The following is a 12,137-nucleotide window of genomic DNA, read 5'->3' on the forward strand; positions in this document are numbered from 1 at the left end:
TTAAATAGTGGAAATTAAGGAATAAACATTTGATTTTGGAGTTAATTAAAAATATGATTTTTTTTTGATACGTAGCTTTAAAAAATTTTCAGTCATATCGCTATGATGTCTGCAGTGTGGCATGTCAAAATGACATCTAGCACTGGGGCATCATGCCGCAGACATATAGCGTGATGTCCCACCCAGTCACATTATCCTGACACTAGGCCAACCAGTCCTAACACTAACCTCTTAATGCTGAGTACTAAGTGAGGTAGCTGTTAGTACCATTTTTGTAAGTCTTTGGTATGACTTGGCTGGGGATCGAACCCACAACCTACCACATTGGAGGTAGATGCTCTAACCACTAGACCACCAGAGGGTTGTCAACTGAAAGATAGTATATTCTTAAAAGTAAATACAATTTAACACGCTTGCTGTAAACTACAGCGGATTGTCTGCTCACAACAAATTATCAATACCATGCATGCACTCATCCCAATTACAGCAGCCAACCAGCCAATGAGGCCTCATGTGGCTGTTGAACTTCCAGCATACACATTACAGGGATCTTCCTGGCTTTTAAAAAGTTGTCACCAATAAAATTCGCCAATCTCAATATTTTGTTGCCAATTTTAAAACAATGTCGCCAGAATAAGTAGCGAATATTTTTCCAAGACTATTAATGTGATAGGCAATGAAAATTGAAAAAGATGGGATAGTTATTACTTTATTGACAACAAGCAATATAGTCATAATATTACAAAATAAATCATTACATGACTGTTTTGTACTACTTCCATAGTCTTTGCATTGCGCATCACCGTTAGTGTATAGGTCTAACTGTTGTCACCTGAAATAAATGCATTATCAGATGTAAAGTATCCACTTTCCTACAGTCTCTCTTTTTTTAATAGAAACATCAGGTATTAAGCAAATCTATATTATATATATTATTTTCCAAATAATAGTTTTGTAAGAATCTTTTTTTAGATAATGACATTTTAATACTAAAACCCTATGATCGTACTTTGCAATGTAAGATAAAAGACGTATAATGCAACCGTCGATTTCACACATTCAGGAATTAAATGCCCCCCACCATTTATGGCTAGCTTCACAAAGTACATCTCCGTCAACCAGGAGTTCTGAAATTTATTTTTGCCATGCTTTACATGCTTTACTTGTTAGTGACTTGCTTCCTAAATCCCAGGAATGATCACTGAATGCTGTAGATTTTTTTCTCGACAAGCAAATTATGATCTCCATTTCCACCAATGAAACTTACACGAGTCAACATGACCTGGCATTACTGAACCATATATATAAGCATTGATTACCATCATTAAATTAAAAGAAGGAATGAAGAAACACATCACACAGCATATGTGACCCGAAAAAACTAATTCGGAATAAATATGTTATTTAGTAAATAGTTTTATTTGCAAATATGAGTTAACAATAAAAAATAAGGTGGGATGTAAAATGTGGGAAATAGTTATCACTTGTATGGTAGCTAAGACCACATTTGAACTGTTAACATAAATCTGCACCCATTTTAGGCATTGTTAGTTATAACAAAAATAGGGTATAGTTTACTTGTCAATCAAATGCTAGTGCTTTCACTAACTGCAGAACAGGCAGTTTCTTGAAATAATCGGTCTTATAATCGGTATCGACAATTTTAATAATCAGCTATACGTGGTATTGGCATAATCGCAAAAAGTGACATCAGTACAGCTTTAATTTATGATGATCAACATGAGACTTCATATTCCTCCAACCAAAAAGTAAGTCTCAAAATCTTTGCACTATTCTTCTAAATACGGCAACCAATAAAAAATGCAAGTGTTCCAAGCATCATGTAAGGATTTATAATATGATGGATTATACCTGTGCCGAGTGATGTGTATCAAACAGAGGTGTCAAATCACATGCACCTGTAATTAGTCTTTCAATCAGAATGATCACTAGGAACCAACAATCGATTATTATACATCTTAATCTCCTTGTCTGCAAAGTTCTAACATATGTAGCTGCACTGAATCCCATTAGAGTCACTTGAACTTCATTTGATAGCCTGCACGCTACATGACTGATACTCACTTTGTAAAAATGGATCAATTAAAAGAGTATTTCTCAGACAAACTAACTTGTATACCAAGGACTCAGCTTCTGGAATATGCTGATTTTGGTGTTCCGGAGAACCTTAATAGTTTAGCCCCAATCTTTACTGCTTTTAGTCAGTTTTCAGTGATCACTCCAAACATACCACTCCCCCATCTGATTGGTTTAATACATTTACTAACAAGATACTTATCTACACAATGAACTATACTTTCACCAAGCTTTTGTTGTTTAGCACATGCTTGCTGGGGTCATAAACGGTAACTCATGCCCACTTTATCACCACCATGTCTACTCCATGATGATGATCAGATCAACTCTGCAATAATGCATGGTGACATAATGCATGGGACACAGATATTCTGTGGGAGAAATCACACAAATCCATCAGGAAGTAGTGGGAGTTGTGGGACTTTTCTTAATCCTTTCCATGCTCTCTCTACTCCAACCAAGAGGCATGAAAAAGTGAAATGTTGCAAGAGCTTTACTGTACTATAAATGCAGATAGGGCTAAGGCCTTTTTCATATCAATTACAGTGGAACCTGTCTTGAAAGACCACCCCTTCTTTTTTGCTGTGTTTATGAAAAGAATTAGAAATAAACAGGATGAGATACTTTTTTTCTCTCATAGTCCTCCAGTGACAGAGAATTTGATTCAGAATTTTAAAAGCTGTACCCAATAATGGTCTCTCATGATAGGTGATCTCTCATAACAGGTCATAACACTATATAATCAATAAATCTGTACACGGAAAACCAGGTCTCTCAAGACAGGTCTTACTGTATCATATGAAGAATACTACTGTGAATGAATTTGAGGCCAGGCAATACATCAATTGTGTTGAGAGCTCCGAATAGTGAATTTCAATGACTGGCTTAAGGTTGAAGCACATGGTGACTTACGAACATTTTTGTCATACAGATCTAGATATACTAAAACCTTCAAATTTGGTGATCTTCTAACATTAATTTTCCACTCAAATGATAAAAACTAAAATTGGGTACAGCTTTTAAAATTCTGAATCAAATTCTCTGTTACTGGAGGACTATGAGAGAAAAAAAGTATCTCATCCTGTTTATTTCTAATTCTTTTCATAAACACAGCAAAAAAGACTTCTTTATTTTCATTGGATTATAATCCAGGGGTCACACCAGGCGATGTGGGCGACTAAGTCGCCTAAAAAAGGTAAAATTTGCCTTCTTCTGTTAGGAAAGCGAAAATGACTTTGCCCTGTGACTTTTTAGAGGTACGTTGACTGACCATACTTTTTTTATATGCCCCCTTGCCTTAGCCAGGTTAATTCTAGTATTTTTGTTGTTATTGTTGTAGGGTTTAATGCCCTTTTTCAGCACAAGATAGGCTATACATGGTGGCCAGTATAAATGGTGGAGGAAGAACCCATGAAAATACCAGAAAGAACCACCAACCAATGAGAAGCTACTGGCATACTTTCCCACATAACTACATTGGCCAAATCCAGACTTAAATTCAGACAGACAGAGGTGCGATGGCAGTGATCCGTAACAGTGAGAGCTTTAGACCACTCTGCCACTCGGGGCCCCTAATTCTAGTATTGTGTTGTAGCAAAATGTATTCATCAGGCCAAATGCAACGAGGCCTAGTTTTGGTATCAATTACACTGGCAAAAAAAACTCTTGCACATTCACAGGCATGTGTTTTGATAGCTGACTGACCATTAATCCTTTCCCAAGTAAGTTACTTCAACTATTATGGTCTGATTTCCACGTTATCCTTTGATGATAAAAACATACAAACTTTTTTCTAAAAGTTAAAAATAGTATGTAAATAGCAATTTGTGTTTCAAGATCAGAATTGGTGATCTGGATATTTTAACTGCCTCTTGTACACTATTTCATCACAAAAAATTAGTTTGAAACTTAAGTGAACCAGTAACAGGGAAATAATGGCAGACATCACTAAGTCTGGGAAGTACCAGTTCATTAGATTGTCTGTTTTCATAAATCATCAGGCAAGTATATTCAGAAAAATATACAATTCATAGAGCGCAAAGCCTGGGTATTATGATATTTGAGATTTAACTCTGAAATGAAATTATGTAGGTCAGACAATGCAATGTTGTGGAATTCATGAGAAGTGTTGTAAGGTCAAAGTTGTTTTCTGACTTGACTTGTATTTGTAAAAGTATGGAAAAAAGCAGCAAAGCAGATAATATTTAACCAATGCCTAAGATTACTACAAGTATGTAGCCAAATAAATAAACCATAAGTTTGCAATCCTATTAATGAACGGTTGAAATGAATCTATATAAAGTCAGTGATTGCATTACGAAAACCCCTTCTTTTAACAATTGATGCACTCATGTCTGTGTTGATTCAGTTGGAAACAAGGGTTTAGTTCATATACCGACTATAAAGGAGCCATGTCTGTAATTTTATGCATTTTGGCTCGTTATGTATAAATAGTTACGGTAATGTTTTATCCATAACATAGAAATGAAGACTAACAGTATGATCTTAAGACAGGGATCGTCCTGGGCTTCGCCAATGTCGCAAATTGCGATTTTTTTTCCTTATTGGCGAAAAAAATATCCCATCTGGCGATTTTTTTGGCGACAGACTTTTTGGTTATTTAATTTGTACATACAATCATAGATTTGGACTGGATAAATTAAAAGGGAGAACGAAAGGAAGCCACAAACTTGACTAAGCAATGCATTGGAATCAATCTGTTACACAAACAATCCTTTGTTCGTATTGACAACCCCATCTTTACAGTGCATTGTTACATCATAATCTGCTTATGCCGACATCTGGGCTGAGTACTGTATGCTGCGATACAGTCAATCATGCTACCGCACTATACCTACAACTGACCGACTTCTGAAGACGTGAATAGAACAGATACAATTAATTGAATGGCTAAATCTTCTGTTTTTTTTTTTTGTTTTTTTACATATACCAGTACAATAGTTTTGCTGAACCTTCATAGAAAACCGATAACCTTTGAAGTACCGACTACTGTGTATAAATACAAAGCAAATGAAAAAATCTCAATCACAATTATGTCTGTCGCCAGTGCAGCATTTTACTCATTGTTCTTTTCCTTTGGCCATCAATCAGTGTTACGGCTGCTGAGACTTAAACTCCGAAACAAGAAATAGCACAAAAAAAACAACCAGTTTTGCATAATTAATAATAATTATTTATTTCTCAAAATACAAGAGTGAAAGAATCTCTAAATTGGGTGTGAATTTATGCTTATATATACGGTCCAATATTGCCAGGTGTTGACTCGTGTAAGTTTCATTCGTGGGAATGGAGATCATATTTTGTTTGTCGAGAAAATTTATACAGCATTCAGTGATCATTCTTGGGATTTAGGAAGCAATTCACTACAAGCTTTGTGAAGCTAGCCATGGGGGGGGGGGGCTGCTGATAGACTACTGGTGTCACCTGTCAGTGCTGTGGACTGTGAACGTAGATTCAGTAAGATGAACCTCATAAAAACTGACATCAGAAATAAACTCTGCATCTCGTCTCTCGAGAATTTCATGAGAATCAGCACGTACAGATGTGAAAAATTAGACTTTGAAACTGCATTCAACAAGTGGGCAGCCCTAAAATTGCGACGGATCTTCATGTAACACTTTGTAACATTTTGTTAATGCTTGTTGTAATTAAAGAATTAAGTAACCCATCTTTTGTAATTTTCATTGCCTGTTACATTAATAGACTAAATTAACACTTGGAAAAATGTACACTACTTGTTCTGGCGACACTTTTTGAAAATTGGCGACAAAATATTGAGGTTGGCGATTTTTTTGGCGACAGCTTTTTAAAAGCCAGGACCATCCCTGTTAAGACGTGTGCATTTGCCCTCATTTACAATGGTACAGGGGTTGCTTCAAATGTGTTTAGAAATCTTTGAAAGTGCCATTATTGTGAACGTTTAGAAGGTATACAATTTTATTTTTAAAATTGATTCAATTGATTAAGCATTTTTACTAACTTGCAATTACAATAATGTAATCCAGTTACTCAGCTGAAATGTGTTACAATGTGGTTTCTATTATTTTCTTTTAGAGTAATATGGCCAAAATAACTAAGAAATTTTTCTACTTGAAAATAAAGTATTGCTTAAATACAATGTTAAATGGTAATATATATATATATATATATATATATATATATATATATATATATATATATATATATATATATATATATATATAAAACGTTTCTTGCTTCACATCAACTTCTCCCTGTTGAGCTTTCACTTCTCCCTATTCTGTCAAAAAGAAGAATTCAAGTCTAGCTTGCTTGCTTGACCCCTGTAATCCTACAATGAACAACATCCAACCTGATGGTTGGGTTGTTGCCGAGATTCCAAACTAAACGATATTGTGAAGCATGTTGATTGATAGGGGAACTAAAGACAAAAATTTTAAAAAGTCAACCCAAATAATATAAATATCAGTGTGGAGGTCTTAATTGTCGGACTTGATTATAGTCATGCTTAGCAAGGGTACAATGCACATTGCAATGGCCTACATCCCAACTCACACTTTAAATTTGTTAACTGTTAGACAAAAATGTCAAAATTTTATGATTTATAATTCAGTTTCTCAAACATGCCAGACCACATCTAGCCAAACTCAATAATTATGTGAATAGTACTCAATTTAGTCCTCGAAAATGCATTACAACCATTTAAAGACATATCTCCATGAACATTTTCCCAAATCATCTTGATGTGATGGGATTTCTTTATTATTAGCGGATTTCGATTAAACGAGACTGTAATGCATGCCTTTGGATAATATGCATCCTTATCAGCTCCACCAAACACTGATTTCTCAAGATTTTCTAGACGCCTCTCCAATGCTTCCAAATGATCGTCTGCCATCTTTAATTCATGTACGTGTCATACTAAAATTTACGCACGCAAATTTACCTCCGGCCTAAGATAGACCAATACAAAATTCAGACTAAGAATTCCATGTCATAGCGTCATCGTAGTTGGGGGGGGGGGGGGGGGAAGAAAAGTTACATTAGCTGTGTGGGATCGTAATAAACAGAACTAAAAAATCAGAGTGTTTGTGTTTCTAAGTTCAAATTAGGTTGGCATCAAATTATCATAGTTTTGGGATGGAGGTATCAGATTTTCTGAACGAAGACATGAAAAAGTTTTTTTAATTTTAAATCGTTTAGAATAGTATTGTGCGTGTACAGTTAATTAAGTTTTGATCTAGATGCATTATGAGACAAAATTTGTCAGATAGTTAGTCTTTCGAATGATTAATAACACCGTACATACAATACAATTAGAATATTCTATAGTAGGTAAAATAGCTCCATGATGATAATGTTTCTTATTATGTAATTCATTTCCAATTCTAAATCATACTGTGTCTCGTTCGTTTTGTCTTCTGGGGCACGATATTGGTTAGATTAATTCAAAACTCTGGACAAGAGGCATGTAGGGATAGTGTTTCTATAATTTCAAATTAGAGCTTAATAATAGTCTTACTAACATTTGATTTGTAGAAAGGTTTACAAAATTGGAATTTTGAGTAGAGATGTAATAGGCGGTTAAGGACTGCTTTAAAATTCCAGTTCTCAGGCCCGAAACCCATTCTAGTTCCGTATGATCTTTATCACTACGGATTCTCCAGCATTTTGTCGGTAGAAGAATATGATGTTATGAGCTCGCAGGCAGATCGATATACATTGACAACTATTTACTTGATGTATAAGGCATGCAAATGAATTGCATGCTTCGATTTTATCTCACCGCTGGCGCCTCTGCTCCGTATCTGCACACGGAGTCGGCGGAAGTTTTCTATTTCAGCCAACAAGTTCTCGAACTCAGACATAGTAATGGTTTCATCTTCGATGGTCGCCGAGTATACTTATCTAATTGTATAGAGACTTTTGTGTGTTGCAGCGAGAATTTCATAATAAATGTAAGGGTATGAAAATTATGTAGACAAACTCAACTGCGTCACTGGTTACTATCCCGCTCCCGTCGCCTATTGGTTAGAGCATCCGCCTCGGATGCGGGAGGTCGTGGGTTCGATCCCCGGCCGAGTCATACCAAAGACTTACAAAATTGATACTAACAGCTGCTTCGCTTGGCGCTCAGCATTAAGAGGTTAGTGTTAGGACTGGTAGGCCTGGTATCAGGATAATGTGACTGGGTGGGACATAATGCTACAGTGCATGTCTCCGGCATGATGCCCCATTGCTAGACATCACTATAAACTACAATGCAGACATCGTAGCGATATGACTGAAAAATTGTTAAAGCTTCATTAAAAATCCAAATCACACACACACACAATAAAGCTCCATACAGCGAAATCGATTTGCCGATGGCTTCAGTGGTCGCGATTCCTGTCATGCAAGGACTCGCGGTTCTTCAAGCAGCGAGTCACAAATAGCACCCGTAACACCACGCACGCGTTTGTATTTCGGGAGTTTAATTATTTTTAAAGTTTTGTATGATATCTTCTCGCAGCTGTTTTTCCGCTTCTATTAATTTTTTTTTTTTAGTATCAGTAGCTTTGAGAGTCAATCACAGGTCTTCTGTTAATAGCGTCACCTTGAAGTATAATTTGTCTACATGCTCGCCTCGTCCGGTTGTAAGAAGCATATGCACTTCCAACCAAATATTTTTTTCACTCGTACAACCGCTATGTAAGCGTAGGAAATACCTCCCTGGGAAACATACGTCTCCGTGATCGTGAGTCGGTTTGGGCACCACGTTCACCTAAATCTACAATGACTCCGCCTTAGCTTCGTGCCTCTAACAATCGTTTTCATCCAAGAACTGTTAAGCGGACAAGAGCACCTTAGGTAAATATCAGTCGACTAGGTCTTTCCTTTATAAACGGAGTCAATAGTAGTTCGGTGTTACATTTAAAAAATGTATCCAGTGTGGATTCATCGGTGAATTTCACGTAGTTATATAGAAACAGTCTTTGGGTGATTTCTGGACTATGGTTACGTATCTTTCTGCCTGGCGTTTTCGCGCTAATGCGATGACTCCAAGCTGGCACTGAGATGGTATTGCATACTATTATTAGCACTCACTGTCACCTCATGCAGCACCTTGATGGTAAATTTCTCAAGTTCAAAGTCAATTAGGTATATGTAATAATAAATCTTGAACACAAAACACCAAAGACGGTTAAGTACCTGTTAAATATTTTGATATAATTTCATCTCCGGCGAATCATGTTGGTAATACTGTATATGTGGAAAATTCCGAAACATCGCCTGTTTTATCAACATGTGATATTAGTGATAAAAATGATGATACCGCTGATCATTTATCAACATTGATATTGCACCCATCCTATCTTTAGTTCTGTTTATGATAAACAAAGAATGATCTGAACTCGCGCATCTTTAAGATGTGACGTTTGGAAAATATTCATATGTAAGCTATTAAATAAGATGAAGACATCTGATATGTCATCTGCTTCTTTTTGGTCAATATTCCTAGAACCTGGCTCCATAAAGTTACTATGCGTAAGGGTGAGGGTAGGGCCGATCACACCTCAGAGGCTTTACATTCACATATTGTTTCTTCCGATCACTTTGATAAGAGCAACCGGCTCACGGAAGTCCCATCGGTCACGTTTTTCGCAATGACACTCCTCGGCTTCAAAACAATGTTTTCGATGTCCACGTTGGGCAATGTAGATTTCCAAATCGATCTTGGAAAGGAAAATCACTAGTTCCCTCGGGCCATAACCAACAGCAAACGAGTGACATAACTCGACCAAAGCAGCTATGGTGGAAAATCTGGTCAGATCTACATCAGTGCCACGTCGGGTCTCAGCAATTGCGCGTCTGTAAAGTGAGTTATGCAGTGCTTAAACAACACGATGTCTGCATATTGGGCCGCCTGTTCGAAATTTCAACATCAAAAGGTAGACAACCTTATCTGTGGCAAAGCCACTGTGCAAATAATCAATAACTTCACGTAGCAGTGCATGTATGTAGGAGTCAAAATACAAAAGATGTCGTGGTGTTACCACGTATGCGACCCAATAAGTTCCAGGTCAAATTTCGTACCCACGGTTAACAATGCCAGTTTCCAACGTGCGGCGAGCCATTGATGCAATTTCATCCTGCATAAATACATCTCGGAAATGTTTGGCTGATTTCAACATAGTGAATAAATCAAAATTGGTTAATGGATGCATGTTCACAACTCTCAACGGCGAGGCCATAACCGAATATTCTTGCGCATCGTCCAGGGTAGTCGAAGACCTTTCCCTTTTTCACTCATCTACGAAACGGTAAGCGGAATCCAACTGAATGTTTCAAAGCCATCCTGTTTCTGCACGAATGTTTGCCTGCGACGGTGGTACTACTTTCCTCGCCATCGTTACCATCGCTGGACGACTTCAGAAAGAGACAGAAGGAAGAATTGGAGAACGAAATAAAGAAGCAGAAGACGTATTTATTCAACAACAAAAAGAAGAAAAAAATAAAACGAGAAGACAAGAGGTAAACCTTGAATTGTGAAGGATAGAAGAAAGAGTGTGTAAACAAAACGACGTGTGTGCTACAAGACATTTTGGAGGATATAAAGTATCTCAGACAAATTTATCAGATTTAGTTAGCTAAAAGCAAGAGAAAGAGACCTTCATGTACTAATATTTTTAAACCATTCATCACTGTATCCACGCTCGCCGCTCCTGAGATGCCAACAGCAGCAGCAATTACTACTACTACTACTACTACTACAACTAAACTACCAAAGCAGCAAAAGCAAAACAGGAAGCGGAGTTGAACTTGGTCGTGGAAAGAGATAAAGACAAAGATGATGATGTCACGTCCATAATTTTTTTTAATTAAAACTATTTTTAAAAGAAACAACAGCACCCAGTCCTTTACAGGACCACATAAATCTCTTTGAAAATAGGTGATATTCACTGATTTCCAAACGAAATAAAACTTATATCCCTTCCTCCACGATTTGATGGTATGTATATACGTGTGTGATGAAGTATCTATTCCATACGAAAACAAATCAAGATAATGAGGCACTTGTTTATTTTTGGTATATACTCTTCGAATAAGCAGCACTATGAACATTTTATAACACGTCAAAAAAAGTCCATTTTCTTCTTCATGTATTCTTTCACTGATTGTCTCTCTATCTGAACAAAAAATTAACTGTTATAGGTTCTTTCTCTTCACTATCTTTTTGTCGCCTTGCCTTCTTTCATTTTGTGACGGGTATGGGTTCTTCTCTTTCTGTTTCTAAATAACATCCCTTCTCCTCCTGCTTGTTCTCTTTTTTTTCTTCCTAAGACACTCTGAAAATCGATGTCCTGTTTCTTAACAATGATACGACACACCTTTTCATTTGTCTCTTTCTTTCTTTTGTATTTCCTTTTTAGGCGCTTTGGACATTTTGGAGCGCAATTTTCTTTTTTCTATACAAATATAGCATGTGTCGTGACATTTATCTCGAGAGGAGTAGTCTGTAATCTTATCTGATGTTTAATTTCGAACGACTATAAATCTAACGGGAATAGTGACCTGGTTTTAGTCTCCCATCTTCTTCTCAACCGCTCCGGTGGCCTAGTGCTTAGAGCGTCCTCCTCGGATGCGAGAGGTCATAGGTTCGATCCCCGGCCGAGTCATACCAAAAACTTACATAAATGGTACTAACAGCTGCCTCGCTTGGCGCTCAGCAGTAAGAGGCTAGTGTTAGGACTGGTCGGCCTGGTGTCAGGATAATGTGACTGGATGGGAAATCATGCTACATGTCTGTGGCATGATGCCCTAGAGCTAGACGTCATTATAAACTGCCATACTGCAGACATCGTAGCGATATGACTGAAAAATTGTTATAGCTTCGTTAAAAATGCAAATCACACATACACAAACAAACACACACATAAAACACACACACACACACACACACACACACACACGCGCGCGCGCGCGCGCGCGCGCGCGCGCGCGCGTCTTCACAATCTGAGAGCTGAATGAATATATACTTTTAAGGCGAGAAGTTCTCA

General features: G+C 37.2%; 1 protein-coding gene across 4 annotated transcripts in view; it reads right to left on the reverse strand.

The window, feature by feature from the left end:
• Positions 1 to 12,137, reverse strand: part of LOC149801034 (dynactin subunit 3-like) — an 89,747-nt gene that overhangs the window by 36,432 nt on the left and 41,178 nt on the right. Inside the window, exon 1 of one of the 4 annotated variants that reach the window (XM_089955070.1) lies at positions 6,899 to 7,023. The exons of 1 other annotated variant lie outside the window; for it this stretch is intronic. In XM_089955070.1, the coding sequence (XP_089811196.1) occupies positions 6,899 to 6,994 (96 nt within the window). In that variant the 5' untranslated portion in view covers positions 6,995 to 7,023. Of the gene's footprint in view, positions 1 to 758; positions 798 to 6,898; positions 7,024 to 12,137 lie in introns of those variants that run through there. 2 more of the 4 variants (XM_089955068.1, XM_089955071.1) reach the window with 2 other exon arrangements.

This window comes from Sinohyriopsis cumingii, chromosome 4 (genome assembly GCF_028554795.1).
Source record: "Sinohyriopsis cumingii isolate HCF-2022 chromosome 4, ASM2855479v2, whole genome shotgun sequence".
In the NCBI taxonomy this organism is placed as follows: Eukaryota; Metazoa; Mollusca; class Bivalvia; order Unionida; family Unionidae; genus Sinohyriopsis; species Sinohyriopsis cumingii.